The following is a 16,149-nucleotide window of genomic DNA, read 5'->3' on the forward strand; positions in this document are numbered from 1 at the left end:
AGCAGTGATGGGGGCCCATGTAGGATGTGTGGCTTCCAAAAAGTGACAGGAGCCCTGTACTGGCTGGAGGGCACCAGGAGCAGTAATGGGAGGGTTTGGAGAAGTGTCAGGAGCCCCTCTGCTGAAGGGGGTGGGAGCAGGAGCGGGTCGGAGTAGTGACGGGAGCCCCTGTAGAGGCTGGCAGGGATGGGTCGGAGCAGTGATGGGAGCCCTGTACAGGCTGTGTGGGTGGGTCCGAGCAGTGACAGGAGCCCCTGTAGAGGCTGGCAGGCATGGGTGGGAGCAGTGACCAGACCCTCCGTGGAGGCTGGCGGGGGTGGGTGGGAGCAGTGATTGGAGCCCCTGTAGAGGCTGGCGGGGGTGGGTCGGAGCAGTGATTGGAGCCCCTGTAGAGGCTGGCGGGGGTTGGTCGGAGCAGTGATTGGAGCCCCTGTAGAGGCTGGCGGGTGGGTGGGAGCAGTGATCAGAGCCGCTGCGGAGGCTGGCTGGGGTGGGTCAGAGCAGTGATGGGAGCCCCTGTAGAGGCTGGCGGGGGTGGGTCGGAGCAGTGATGGGAGCCCCTGTAGAGGCTGGCAGGGGTGGATCGGAGCAATGACGGGAGCCCCTGTAGAGGATGTCTCCCGTCACTGCTCCAAACCACTCCCGCCAGCCTCTACAGGGGCTCCCGTCACAGCTCCGACCCACCCCCGCCATCCTCTACAGGACTCCCATCACTGCTGGGGCAGTGACGGGAGCCCCTGTAGAGGATGGCGGGGTTAGGTCGGAGCAGTGACGGGAGCCTCTGTAGAGGATGGTGGGGGTGGGTCGGAGCAGTGACGGGAGCCCCTGTAGAGGATGGTGGGGGTGGGTCGGAGCAGTGACGGGAGCCCCTGTAGAGGATGGCGGGGGTAGGTCGGAGCAGTGACGGGAGCCTCTGTAGAGGATGGTGGGGGTGGGTCGGAGCAGTAACGGGGGCCCCTGTAGAGGATGGTGGGGGTGGGTCGGAGCAGTGACGGGAGCCCCTGTAGAGGATGGCGGGGGTGGGTCGGAGCAGTGACGGGAGCCTCTGTAGAGGATGGTGGGGGTGGGTCGGAGCAGTGACGGGAGCCCCTGTAGAGGATGGTGGGGGTGGGTCGGAGCAGTGACGGGAGCCCCTGTAGAGGCTGGCGGGGGTGGGTGGGAGCAGTGACGGGAGCCCCTGTAGAGGATGGCGGGGGTGGGTGGGAGCAGTGACGGGAGCCTCTGTAGAGGATGGCGGGGGTGGATCGGAGCAGTGACGGGAGCCCCTGTAGAGGCTGGCGGTGGTGGGTCGGAGCAGTGACGGGAGCCCCTGTAGAGGATGGTGGGGGTGGGTCGGAGCAGTGACGGGAGCCCCTGTAGAGGATGGTGGGGGTGGGTCGGAGCAGTGACGGGAGCCCCTGTAGAGGCTGGCGGGGGTGCGTCGGAGCAGTGACGGGAGCCCCTGTAGAGGATGGTGGGGGTGGGTCGGAGCAGTGACGGGAGTCCCTGTACAGGCTGTGTGGGTGGGTCCGAGCAGTGACAGGAGCCCCTGTAGAGGCAGGCAGGCATGGGTGGGAGCAGTGACCAGAGCCTCCGTGGAGGCTGGCGGGGGTGGGAGCAGTGATTGGAGCCCCTGTAGAGGCTGGCGGGGGTGGGTCGGAGCAGTGATTGGAGCCCCTGTAGAGGCTGGCGGGGGTTGGTCGGAGCAGTGACCAGAGCCGCCGTGGAGGCTGGCGGGTGGGTGGGAGCAGTGACCAGAGCCGCCGTGGAGGCTGGCTGGGGTGGGTCAGAGCAGTGATGGGAGCCCCTGTAGAGGCTGGCGGGGGTGGGTCGGAGCAGTGATGGGAGCCCCTGTAGAGGATGGCAGGGGTGGATCGGAGCAATGACGGGAGCCCCTGTAGAGGATGTCTCCCGTCACTGCTCCAAACCACTCCCGCCAGGCTCTACAGGAGCTCCTGTCACTGCTCCGACCCACCCCCGCCATCCTCTACAGGACTCCCATCACTGCTGGGGCAGTGACGGGAGCCTCTGTAGAGGATGGCGGGGGTGGGTCGGAGCAGTGACGGGAGCCCCTGTAGAGGCTGGCGGTGGTGGGTCGGAGCAGTGACGGGAGCCCCTGTAGAGGATGGTGGGGGTGGGTCGGAGCAGTGACGGGAGCCCCTGTAGAGGATGGGGGGGTGGGTCGGAGCAGTGACGGGAGCCCCTGTAGAGGCTGGTGGGGGTGCGTCGGAGCAGTGACGGGAGCCCCTGTAGAGGATGGCGGGGGTGGGTCGGAGCAGTGACGGGAGTCCCTGTAGAGGATGGCGGGGGTGGGTCGGAGCAGTGACGGGAGCCCCTGTAGAGGCTGGCGGTGGTGGGTCGGAGCAGTGACGGGAGCCCCTGTAGAGGATGGTGGGGGTGGGTCGGAGCAGTGACGGGAGCCCCTGTAGAGGATGGTGGGGGTGGGTCGGAGCAGTGACGGGAGCCCCTGTAGAGGATGGTGGGGGTGGGTCGGAGCAGTGACGGGAGCCCCTGCAGAGGATGGTGGGGGTGGGTCGGAGCAGTGACGGGAGCCCCTGCAGAGGATGGTGGGGGTGGGTCGGAGCAGTGACGGGAGCCCCTGTAGAGGCTGGCAGGGGTGCGTCGGAGCAGTGACGGGAGCCCCTGTAGAGGATGGCGGGGGTGGGTCAGAGCAGTGACGGGAGCCCCTGTAGAGGATGGTGGGGGTGGGTCGGAGCAGTGACGGGAGCCCCTGTAGAGGATGGTGGGGGTGGGTCGGAGCAGTGACGGGAGCCCCTGCAGAGGATGGTGGGGGTGGGTCGGAGCAGTGACGGGAGCCCCTGTAGAGGCTGGCAGGGGTGCGTCGGAGCAGTGACGGGAGCCCCTGTAGAGGATGGCGGGGGTGGGTCGGAGCAGTGACGGGAGCCCCTGTAGAGGATGGTGGGGGTGGGTCGGAGCAGTGACGGGAGCCCCTGTAGAGGATGGTGGGGGTGGGTTGGAGCAGTGACGAGAGCCCCTGTAGAGGATGGCGGGGGTGGGTCGGAGCAGTGACGGGAGCCCCTGTAGAGGATGGTGGGGGTGGGTCGGAGCAGTGACGGGAGCCCCTGTAGAGGATGGCGGGGGTGCGTCGGAGCAGTGATGGGAGCCCCTGTAGAGGATGGTGGGGGTGGGTCGGAGCAGTGACGGGAGCCCCTGTAGAGGATGGCGGGGGTGGGTCGGAGCAGTGACGGGAGCCCCTGTAGAGGATGGCGGGGGTGGGTCGGAGCAGTGACGGGAGCCCCTGTAGAGGATGGCGGGGTGGGTCGGAGCAGTGACGGGAGCCCCTGTAGAGGATGGCGGGGGTGGGTCGGAGCAGTGACGGGAGCCCCTGTAGAGGATGGCGGGGGTGGGTCGGAGCAGTGACGGGAGCCCCTGTAGAGGATGGCGGGGGTGGGTCGGAGCAGTGACGGGAGCCCCTGTAGAGGATGGCGGGGGTGGGTCGGAGCAGTGACGGGAGCCCCTGTAGAGGATGGCGGGGGTGGGTCGGAGCAGTGACGGGAGCCCCTGTAGAGGATGGTGGGGGTGGGTCGGAGCAGTGACGGGAGCCCCTGTAGAGGATGGTGGGGGTGGGTCGGAGCAGTGACGGGAGCCCCTGTAGAGGATGGTGGGGGTGGGTCGGAGCAGTGACGGGAGCCCCTGTAGAGGATGGTGGGGGTGGGTCGGAGCAGTGACGGGAGCCCCTGTAGAGGATGGTGGGGGTGGGTCGGAGCAGTGACGGGAGCCCCTGTAGAGGATGGTGGGGGTGGGTCGGAGCAGTGACGGGAGCCCCTGTAGAGGATAGCGGGGGTGGGTCGGAGCAGTGACGGGAGCCCCTGTAGAGGATGGTGGGGGTGGGTCGGAGCAGTGACGGGAGCCCCTGTAGAGGATGGTGGGGGTGGGTCGGGAGCCCCTGTAGAGGCTGTGGGGGTGGGTCGGAGCAGGTTCCGGAGGCTCTTCTGTCCGCGGCTGTCACGCAGCATCTTGTCTCCCCTCAGGCGCTGCATCCACCACTCACTAAAGGTTATTCCTGTAAATATTCCATAGAGCGGTCCTGACACCGGAATATCTGAGCCCGCGGCCACCCAACCCCCTCGCACATCCATGTTCTGGCTTCTCCACTGCTTGAGACTTAAAGGGATGTTCCCATTTCGGCAAATTAATGTGATTGTTTGTATGTTGAAAAATTATACAATTTCCCAAATATCTCACTGATTTCTAGATCTCTGCTTGCTGTCCTTCTATAGAAAGCTTCTATGTTACTTCCAGTGAGCAGAGATCTGACCCTGGTCACACAGGTGCACGGCTCGTTATATACCTGGTCATGTGATGTCACACAGGTGCACGGCTCATTATATCCCTGGTCATGTGATGTCACACAGGTGCACGGCTCATTATATCCCTGGTCATGTGATGTCACACAGGTGCATGGCTCATTATATCCCTGGTCATGTGATGTTACACAGGTGCACGGCTCATTATATCCCTGGTCATGTGATGTCACACAGGTGCACGGCTCGTTGTATCCCTGGTCATGTGATGTCACACAGGTGCACGGCTCATTGTATCCCTGGTCATGTAATGTGACACAGGTGCACGGCTCATTATATCCCTGGTCATGTGATGTCACACAGGTGCACGGCTCGTTGTATCCCTGGTCATGTGATGTCACACAGGTGCACGGCTCATTGTATCCCTGGTCATGTAATGTGACACAGGTGCACGGCTCATTATATCACAGGGTAATCAGAGCTGTGTGATATAACGAGCCGTGCACCTGTGTGACTATGTGGAGGATGGAGGATAAGCCTCCCCTGGGGTCGGGTTCATACATTATGTCTCTGTGTAGGCTGGATACAATTGTAACAGATGATCAGCAGTGATAAGATGTCTATGTGACTGTCTCTTCCTCTCTCTGCAGTCTGATGTGGCGGTCCCCGTCTCGTGTGAGTGACCTCCTGGCTTCCCTCGCCCTCTGACCTCAGAGATGAGCTCCTTCTTGCAGAACCTGTTGAAGTGTTGCAGTCCCCACATTTGTGACCCGTCCAGAGTCCCCGGTACACCATGACCCAGAGCGGCGTCCTGCTGGGTTTAGGGCTGTCGGACCAGCGCCACTGTATGAGCTGAGGCATGGCCTCTTTGGATCTGCCATATCGGTGTCCACGGTGCGGCGAGCACAAGCGTTTCCGGAGCCTGTCCTCCCTGAGGGCCCACCTGGAGTACAACCACACCTACGAGACCCTCTATGTCCTGTCCAAGACCAACAGTATCTGTGACGCCACCATCTTCCCCCTGAGCAGCGAGGCGGCCCTGCTGACCCCTGCCCACCGCCGGGAGGTCTTTGAGAGCACCTCATTCCAGGGCAAGGAGCAGAGGTTCACCAGGGACTTAGTCCAAGCAGAAGACTGCAGCCAAGTGTCCACGCGTTTCACCCAAGAGGTGGAGATCCCACTGGGAGAAATCTTCACCAAGACCACCATGGCGTCTCCCTCGCCCCCTCCGGCCGCAGTGGCAGCAGCCGCCGCAGCCTCCGCAGCAGTGGACGCAGCCTATGAGGAAGGTCTGGCCAGACTAAAGGTCAGAGCCTTCGAGAAGCTGGAGGTGGACAAACGCCTGGAGAAGCTGACCGAGGAGGTGGAGCAGAAAATCGCCACCCAGGTGGGGCGGCTGCAGGTGGAGCTGGAGAGGAAGAGCTCGGAGCTGGAGAAGGCCAAGCAGGAAAGTGTACGGCTGGGCCAGGAAAAGCAGGAGCTGGAGGACAGGGCCTCGGAGCTGACCCGGCAGGTGGACGTCAGTGTGGAGATGCTCGCCTCTCTGAAGCAGGACCTGGTGCAGAAGGAGCAGGAGCTAACCAAGAAGCAACAGTAAGTCCAGACTGTACCAGGGGCGTCATCAGGAAGATTAGGAAGAAGAGAAAGTCAGGGATCATGGCCTGGGTGCACTGTAGTAGAGGGGGTCTCGTGTCCTGGGTGCAGTGTAGTAAGTGGCTTGTGTCCTGGGTGCAGTGTAGTAAGGGGATGCATGTCCTGGGCGCAGTGTAGTAGGGGGGGGGGGGCGTGTCCTGGGTGCACAGTAGTAGGGAGATTTATTTCCTGGGTGCACTGTAGTAGGGGGGGCTCGTGTCCTGGGTGCACTGTAGTAGGGGGTCTTGTGTCCTGGATGCAGTGTAGTAGGGGGTCTCGTGTCCTGGGTGCAGTGTAGTAGGGGTGCATGTCCTGGGTGCTCTGTAGTAGGGGGTCTCGTGTCCTGGGTGCTCTGTAGTAGAGGGTGTCGTCTCCTGGGTGCAGTGTAGTAGGGGTTCATCTCCTGGGTGCTCTGTAGTAGGGGTGCATGTCCTGGGTGCACTGTAGTAGGGGTGCATGTCCTGGGTGCTCTGTAGTAGGTGGTGCATGTCCTGGGTGCACTGTAGTAGGGGTGCATGTCCTGGGTGCAGTGTAGTAGGGGTTCATGTCCTGGGTGCACTGTAGTAGGGGGGCTCATGTCCTGGGTGCTCTGTAGTAGGGGATCAAGACCTGGGTGCAGTGTAGTAGGGGTGCATGTCCTGGGTGCTTTGTAGTAGGGGGTGCATGTCCTGGGTGCAGTGTAGTAGGGGTGCATGTCCTGGGTGCTCTGTAGTAAGGGGGCTCGTGTCCTGGGTGCTCTGTAGTAGGGGTGCATGTCCTGGGTGCAGTGTAGAAGGGGTTCATCTCCTGGGTGCTCTGTAGTTGGGGGTGCATCTCCTGGGTGCTCTGTAGTAGGGGGTCTCTTGTCCTGGGTGCTCTGTAGTAGGGGGTCTCCTGTCCTGGGTGCAGTGTAGTAGGGGGTCTCATTTCCTGGGTGCACTGTAGTAGGGGTGTATGTCCTGGGTGCTCTGTAGTAGGGGTGCATGTCCTGGGTGCAGTGTAGTAGGGGGTGCATGTCCTGGGTGCAGTGTAGTAGGGGGGGCTCATGTCCTGGGTGCAGTGTAGTAGGGGTGCATGTCCTGGGTGCACTGTAGTAGGGGGTGCATGTCCTGGTTGTTCTGTAGTAGGGGGTCTCCTGTCCTGGGTGCAGTGTAGTAGGGGGTGCATGTCCTGGGTGCACTGTAGTAGGGGGTCTTGTGTCCTGGATGCACTGTTGTAGGGGTGCATGTCCTGGGTGCACTGTAGTAGGGGGTGCATGTCCTGGGTGCACTGTAGTAGGGGGTGCATGTCCTGGGTGCACTGTAGTAGGGGGTCTCGTGTCCTGGGTGCACTGTAGTAGGGGGTGCATGTCCTTGGTGGACTGTAGTAGGGGGTGCATGTCCTGGGTGCACTGTAGTAGGGGGTGCATGTCCTGGGTGCACTGTAGTAGGGGGTGCATGTCCTTGGTGCACTGTAGTAGGGGGTGCATGTCCTGGGTGCACTGTAGTAGGTGATGCATGTCCTTGGTGCACTGTAGTAGGGGGTGCATGTCCTGGGTGCACTGTAGTAGGTGATGCATGTCCTGGGTGTTCTGTAGTAGGGGGTCTCGTGTCCTGGGTGCAGTGTAGTAGGGGGTGCATGTCCTGGGTGCACTGTTGTAGGGGGTGCATGTCCTGGGTGAACTGTTGTAGGGGGTGCATGTCCTGGGTGCACTGTTGTAGGGGGTGCATGTCCTGGGTGAACTGTTGTAGGGGTGCATGTCCTGGGTGCACTGTAGTAGGGGGTGCATGTCCTGGGTGCACTGTAGTAGGGGTGCATGTCCTGGGTGCTCTGTAGTAGGGGGTGCATGTCCTGGGTGCACTGTTGTAGGGGTGCATGTCCTGGGTGCACTGTAGTAGGGGGTGCATGTCCTGGGTGCACTGTAGTAGGGGGTGCATGTCCTGGGTGCACTGTAGTAGGGGGTGCATGTCCTGGGTGCTCTGTAGTAGGGGGTGCATGTCCTGGGTGCACTGTAGTAGGGGGTGCATGTCCTGGGTGCACTGTAGTAGGGGGTGCATGTCCTGGGTGCTCTGTAGTAGGGGGTGCATGTCCTGGGTGCACTGTTGTAGGGGTGCATGTCCTGGGTGCACTGTAGTAGGGGGTGCATGTCCTGGGTGCACTGTAGTAGGGGGTGCATGTCCTGGGTGCACTGTAGTAGGGGGTGCATGTCCTGGGTGCACTGTAGTAGGGGTGCATGTCCTGGGTGCTCTGTAGTAGGGGGTGCATGTCCTGGGTGCACTGTTGTAGGGGTGCATGTCCTGGGTGCACTGTAGTAGGGGGTGCATGTCCTGGGTGCACTGTAGTCGGGGGTGCATGTCCTGGGTGCAGTGTAGTAGGGGGTGCATGTCCTGGGTGCTCTGTAGTAGGGGGTGCATGTCCTGGGTGCACTGTAGTAGGGGGTGCATGTCCTGGGTGCACTGTAGTAGGGGTGCATGTCCTGGGTGCTCTGTAGTAGGGGGTGCATGTCCTGGGTGCACTGTTGTAGGGGTGCATGTCCTGGGTGCACTGTAGTAGGGGGTGCATGTCCTGGGTGCACTGTAGTCGGGGGTGCATGTCCTGGGTGCTCTTTGCAGCCCTGTACAGGGTGAGGACAAGGTTCTGATATGGAATTATCTCCCAGTTGCAGGACAGAACAGACTGTGTATTAGGAGGGGCGGGGACACAGGGGACGTTATGTAGATGGGGAGGCAGCACCAGGCACCACATGCAGATTATTATAATGGCCACACAGTCGGTATCGTTGTTGGTGCAGCTTTAGTGGTGACTGGAGTATAACGATGTAGTGATGTGATGTGCAGCTGACTTAAACCTGCCGTGTCAGGGAAGGGTTAACACACGACAGACAATCCCAGTTTTGTCCTCCCCCCGGATGTGAGACCTCACCTGACGTGTGTGACGCAGATGGTAGAAGGTGCCATCCTCACCACATGCTATATATATACCCAGACAAGGGGGCGGCGCACCCCTCACAGCACATGGGCCTGTGCCGTCCACTGTCTATAATCCTCTCTGGGGAGACGGATGTGGGTGAATATACAGCAGTGCCCAGGTAATGCCCAGCTGTGCCAGTATAATGACCAGCGGTACTGAGCTCCTATAATGTCCAACAGCGCCCATATAATGGTGATTGTGGGTCACCTCCAGTCTGCACACACTGCGCTTCTACGGAATATATACTTCTAGTTACACAGTGATACAATGGTGATTGTGGGTGACATCTAGTCCTGACACACTGCGCTGCTACATAACATATACTTCTAGTTACACAGTGATACAATGGTGATTGTGGGTCACATCTAGACCGGACACACTGCGCTGCTACACGACATATACTTCTAGTTACACAGTGATACAATGGGGATTGTGGGTCACATCTAGTCCTGACACACTGCGCTGCTACATAACATATACTTCTAGTTACACAGTGATACAATGGTGATTGTGGGTCACGTCTAGTCCTGACACACTGCGCTACTACACGACATATACTTCTAGTTACACAGTGATACAATGGTGATTGTGGGTCACATCTAGTCTGGACACACTGCGCTGCTACATAACATATACTAGTTACACAGTGATACAATGGGGATTGTGGGTCACATCTAGTCCTGACACACTGCGCTTCTACGGAATATATACTTCTAGTTACACAGTGATACAATGGTGATTGTGGGTGACATCTAGTCCTGACACACTGCGCTTCTACGGAATATATACTTCTAGTTACACAGTGATACAATGGTGATTGTGGGTGACATCTAGTCCTGCCACACTGCGCCACTACACGACATATACTTCTTGTTACACAGTGATACAATGGTGATTGTGAGTCACATCTAGTCCTGACACACTGCGCCACTACACGACATATACTTCTTGTTACACAGTGATACAATGGTGATTGTGAGTCACATCTAGTCTGCACACACTGCGCTGCTACACAACATATACTTCTAGTTACACAGTGATACAATGGTGATTGTGGGTCACATCTAGTCCTGACACACTGCGCTGCTACATAACATATACTTCTAGTTACACAGTGATACAATGGTGATTGTGAGTCACATCTAGTCCTGACACACTGCGCTGCTACACAACATATTTCTAGTTACACAGTGATACAGTGGTGATTGTGGGTCACATCTAGTCTGCACACACTGCGCTACTACACGACATATACTTCTAGTTACACAGTGATACAATGGTGATTGTGGGTCACATCTAGTCTGCACACACTGCGCTGCTACACGACATATACTTCTAGTTACACAGTGATACAATGGTGATTGTGGGTCACATCTAGTCCTGACACACTTCGCCACTACACGACACATACTTCTAGTTACACAGTGATACAATGGTGATTGTGGGTGACATCTAGTCCTGCCACACTGCGCCACTACACGACATATACTTCTTGTTACACAGTGATACAATGGTGATTGTGAGTCACATCTAGTCCTGACACACTGCGCTGCTACACAACATATACTTCTAGTTACACAGTGATACAATGGTGATTGTGGGTCACATCTAGTCCTGACACACTGCGCTGCTACACGACATATACTTCTAGTTACACAGTGATACAATGGTGATTGTGGGTCACATCTAGTCTGCACACACTGCGCTGCTACACGACATATACTTCTAGTTACACAGTGATACAATGGTGATTGTGGGTGACAACTAGTCCTGACACACTGCGCTGCTACACGACATATACTTCTAGTTACACAGTGATACAATGGTGACATCTAGTCCTGACACACTGCGCTTCTACACGACATATACTTCTAGTTACACAGTGATACAATGGTGATTGTGGGCCACATCTAGTCCTGACACACTCTGCTGCTACACAACATATACTTCTAGTTACACAGTGATACAATGGTGATTGTGGGTCACAACTAGACCGGACACACTGCGCTGCTACACAACATATGCTTCTAGTTACACAGTGATACAGTGGTGATTGTGGGCCACATCTAGTCCTGACACACTGCGCTGCTACACAACATATACTTCTAGTTACACAGTGATACAATGGTGATTGTGGGTCACATCTAGTCCTGACACACTGCGCTGCTACACAACATATACTTCTAGTTACACAGTGATACAATGGTGATTGTGGGTCACAACTAGACCGGACACACTGCGCTGCTACACAACATATGCTTCTAGTTACACAGTGATACAATGGTGATTGTGGGTCACAACTAGACCGGACACACTGCGCTGCTACATAACATATACTTCTAGTTACACAGTGATACAATGGTGATTGTGGGTCACAACTAGACCGGACACACTGCACTACTACATAACATATACTTCTAGTTACACAGTGATACACTGGTGATTGTGGGTCACATCTAGTCTGGACACACTGCGCTGCTACATGACATATACTTCTAGTTACACAGTGATACACTGGTGATTGTGGGTCACATCTAGACCGGACACACTGCGCTGCTACACGACATATACTTCTAGTTACACAGTGATACAATGGTGATTGTGGGTCACAACTAGACCGGACACACTGCGCTGCTACACAACATATACTTCTAGTTACACAGTGATACAATGGGGATTGTGGGTCACATCTAGTCTGCACACACTGCGCTGCTACACGACATATACTTCTAGTTACACAGTGATACAATGGTGATTGTGGGTGACAACTAGTCCTGACACACTGCGCTGCTACACGACATATACTTCTAGTTACACAGTGATACAATGGGGATTGTGGGTCACATCTAGTCTGCACACACTGCGCTGCTACACGACATATACTTCTAGTTACACAGTGATACAATGGTGATTGTGGGTGACAACTAGTCCTGACACACTGCGCTTCTACACGACATATACTTCTAGTTACACAGTGATACAATGGTGACATCTAGTCCTGACACACTGCGCTTCTACACGACATATACTTCTAGTTACACAGTAAAACAATGGTGATTGTGGGCCACATCTAGTCCTGACACACTCTGCTGCTACACAACATATACTTCTAGTTACACAGTGATACAATGGTGATTGTGGGTCACATCTAGTCCTGACACACTGCGCTGCTACACAACATATACTTCTAGTTACACAGTGATACAATGGTGATTGTGGGTCACAACTAGACCGGACACACTGCGCTGCTACACAACATATACTTCTAGTTACACAGTGATACAATGGTGATTGTGGGTCACATCTAGTCCTGACACACTCTGCTGCTACACAACATATACTTCTAGTTACACAGTGATACAATGGTGATTGTGGGTCACAACTAGACCGGACACACTGCGCTGCTACACAACATATACTTCTAGTTACACAGTGATACAATGGTGATTGTGGGTCACATCTAGTCTGGACACACTGCGCTGCTACATAACATATACTTCTAGTTACACAGTGATACAATGGTGATTGTGGGTCACAACTAGACCGGACACACTGCGCTGCTACATAACATATACTTCTAGTTACACAGTGATACAATGGTGATTGTGGGCCACATCTAGTCCTGACACACTGCACTGCTACACGACATATACTTCTAGTTACACAGTGATACAATGGTGATTGTGGGTCACATCTAGTCCTGACACACTCTGCTGCTACACAACATATACTTCTAGTTACACAGTGATACAATGGTGATTGTGGGTCACATCTAGTCCTGACACACTGCGCTGCTACATAACATATACTTCTAGTTACACAGTGATACAATGGTGATTGTGGGTCACGTCTAGTCCTGACACACTGCGCTACTACACGACATATACTTCTAGTTACACAGTGATACAATGGTGATTGTGGGTCACATCTAGTCTGGACACACTGCGCTGCTACATAACATATACTAGTTACACAGTGATACAATGGTGATTGTGGGTCACATCTAGTCCTGACACACTGCGCTGCTACACAACATATACTTCTAGTTACACAGTGATACAATGGTGATTGTGGGTCACAACTAGACCGGACACACTGCGCTGCTACACAACATATACTTCTAGTTACACAGTGATACAATGGTGATTGTGGGTCACATCTAGTCTGGACACACTGCGCTGCTACATAACATATACTTCTAGTTACACAGTGATACAATGGTGATTGTGGGTCACAACTAGACCGGACACACTGCGCTGCTACATAACATATACTTCTAGTTACACAGTGATACACTGGTGATTGTGGGTCACATCTAGTCTGGACACACTGCGCTGCTACATGACATATACTTCTAGTTACACAGTGATACAATGGTGATTGTGGGCCACATCTAGTCCTGACACACTGCACTGCTACACGACATATACTTCTAGTTACACAGTGATACAATGGTGATTGTGGGTCACATCTAGTCTGGACACACTGCGCTGCTACATGACATATACTTCTAGTTACACAGTGATACAATGGTGATTGTGGGTCACATCTAGTCCTGACACACTGCGCTGCTACACGACATATACTTCTAGTTACACAGTGATACAATGGTGCCACCTGCTGGGGAGAAGTCAGTATTACCACACATGACATGAATGTGCAGGGGGCTACCCCTGACCTGACCTGACCCCTCACACCCCCCAGGCTTATATATAACAGGATCACTGGACTCTGCGATGTCAGAACAATATTTTAGGACCAGTCCCCTCCCCCGTTCTCTCCCGTTTCTGCTTTCCGCGTCCTCCGGGGGTCTTCTTCCATTTTCGGACCACAATGGCTTCCCCTGCTGTGGGCCGGTCGCCTGCAGTGATCCAAATGTATAGGAACGTGACTGGCAGCCGCATGCTCCCCGCTCCTCATTATGTGGGAACAAACACTTAGAGGAAGGTGCGAGCTCGTGTCCCGCCGCTCGCCATTGTCAGCGCAGGTTTAACGGGATTAAAAATAAGTGCACTCCGAGAGCGACGGAAAGAGGAAAGACTTAACCCCTCAGTGCCAGGGCAGCAGCGGTAACACAGCAAAGGATTGCCATGGGTATGGTGGACGGGTCTGTGCCCACATTACTCATCAGAATCTGTATGTGCTGCAGCTTGTTACAATGCTGATAGAATGGATCAATGTAGCTGCACTGACACATTGTAACAAACCCAGCCCTATAGCATAGGATCTATAAGTGTGTCCGTTGTGACCCGCTCACTCTTCTCCATCTTACAGGGAAGTGGTGGAGATTGACCTATTCCTGAAGGAGACTGCGAGCCGCGAAGCCAATGCCAAGGTGCGGCTGCAGCAGTTCATAGAGGAGCTCCTGGACCGCGCCGACCGCGCAGAGAAACAGCTGCAGATCATCAGCAGCTGCGGGACCACCCCCAACGGAAGCCTGAGCCGCTGCAGCATCCCCGGATATAAAGTGACTGACGCCCGTGGCCAGGGATCAAGACAAGTAGGTGCCAAGAGGGTTCATAGGACATAGGACCTACAACCAGGCTCTGCAGTAGGGTATCCATGATTGCAAAGAAGTTTTGTAGACTGGTAGGTTGTGCAGGTGGGTAGGCCGGTGCCTTGTAGGCAGAGACAGAGATGCGGTAGGTCTTGCAGGCAGTGAACCTTCGGCCTGAGAGGATGTGCAGGCAGGTAGGCTCTGCTGGGAGGGAGGATGTGCAGGCACGTAGGCTCTGCTGGGAGGGAGGATGTGCAGGCACGTAGGCTCTGCTGGGAGGGAGGATGTGCAGGCACGTAGGCTCTGCTGGGAGGGAGGATGTGCAGGCAGTTAGGCTCTGCTGGGAGGGAGGATGTGCAGGCACGTAGGCTCTGCTGGGAGGGAGGATGTGCAGGCACGTAGGCTCTGCTGGGAGGGAGGATCTGCAGGCACGTAGGCTCTGCTGGGAGGGAGGATGTGCAGGCAGGTAGGTTCTGCAGGGAGGGAGGATGTGCAGGCACGTAGGCTCTGCTGGGAGGGAGGATGTGCAGGCAGGAAGGCTCTGCTGGGAGGGAGGATGTGTAGGCAGGTAGGCTCTGCTGGGAGGGAGGATGTGCAGGCACGTAGGCTCTGCTGGGAGGGAGGATGTGCAGGCACGTAGGCTCTGCTGGGAGGGAGGATGTGCAGGCACGTAGGCTCTGCTGGGAGGGAGGATGTGCAGGCACGTAGGCTCTGCTGGGAGGGAGGATCTGCAGGCACGTAGGCTCTGCTGGGAGGGAGGATGTGCAGGCAGGTAGGTTCTGCAGGGAGGGAGGATGTGCAGGCACGTAGGCTCTGCTGGGAGGGAGGATGTGCAGGCAGGAAGGCTCTGCTGGGAGGGAGGATGTGTAGGCAGGTAGGCTCTGCTGGGAGGGAGGATGTGCAGGCACGTAGGCTCTGCTGGGAGGGAGGATGTGCAGGCACGTAGGCTCTGCTGGGAGGGAGGATGTGCAGGCACGTAGGCTCTGCTGGGAGGGAGGATCTGCAGGCAGGTAGGCTCTGCTGGGAGGGAGAATGTGCAGGCAGGTAGGCTCTGCTGGCAGGGAGGATGTGCAGACAGGTAGGCTTTGCTGGGATGAGTATATGCAGGCAGGTAGGCTCTGCTGGTAGGGAGGATCTGCAGGCAGGTAGGTTCTGTTGGGAGGGAGGATGTTCAGGCAGGTAGGTTCTGCTGGCAGGGGGGATGTGCAGGCAGGTAGGCTCTGTTGGCAGGGAGGATGTGCAGGCAGGTTGGCTCTGCTGGGAGGGAGGATGTGCAGGAAGGTAGGCTCTGCTGGCAGGGAGGATGTGCAGGCAGGTAGGCTCTGCTGGCAGGGAGGATGTGCAGACAGGTAGGCTTTGCTGGGATGAGGATATGCAGGCAGGTAGGCTCTGCTGGTAGGGAGGATCTGCAGGCAGGTAGGTTCTGTTGGGAGGGAGGATGTTCAGGCAGGTAGGTCCTGCTGGCAGGGTGGATGTGCAGGCAGGTAGGCTCTGCTGGCAGGGAGTATGTGCAGGCAGGTAGGCTCTGCTGGGAGGTAGGATGTGCAGGCAGGTAGGTTCTGTTGGTAGGGAGGATGTGCAGAAAGGTAGGTTCTTCTAACAGGGGGATGTGCAGGCAGGTAGGCTCGGCTGGGAGGGAGGTTGTGCAGGCAGGTAGGCTCTGCTGGGAGGGAGGTTGTGCAGGCAGGTAGGTTCTGCTGGGATGGAGGATCTGCAGGCAGGTAGGTTCTGTTGGGAGGGAGGATGTGCAGGCAGGTAGGTTCTGCTGGGAGGGAGGATGTGCAGGAAGTTAGGCTCTGCTGGCAGGATGTGCAGGAAGTTGGGCTCTGCAGGCAGGATGTGCAGGCA

At 56.4% G+C, this 16,149-nt stretch overlaps 1 protein-coding gene across 5 annotated transcripts in view; it reads left to right on the forward strand.

Annotated features, from left to right (window-relative positions):
- FBXO41 (F-box protein 41) overlaps positions 1 to 16,149 on the forward strand; it is a 56,780-nt gene that overhangs the window by 26,166 nt on the left and 14,465 nt on the right. For all 5 annotated transcript variants that reach the window (XM_072126419.1, XM_072126422.1, XM_072126421.1 and 2 more), the window contains exons 2-3: positions 4,895 to 5,837; positions 14,079 to 14,304. In XM_072126419.1, the coding sequence (XP_071982520.1) occupies positions 5,104 to 5,837; positions 14,079 to 14,304 (960 nt within the window). In that variant the 5' untranslated portion in view covers positions 4,895 to 5,103. The remainder of the gene's footprint in view (positions 1 to 4,894; positions 5,838 to 14,078; positions 14,305 to 16,149) is intronic.

The sequence above is a fragment of the Engystomops pustulosus genome, chromosome 1 (assembly GCF_040894005.1).
Source record: "Engystomops pustulosus chromosome 1, aEngPut4.maternal, whole genome shotgun sequence".
NCBI lineage: Eukaryota > Metazoa > Chordata > Amphibia > Anura > Leptodactylidae > Engystomops > Engystomops pustulosus.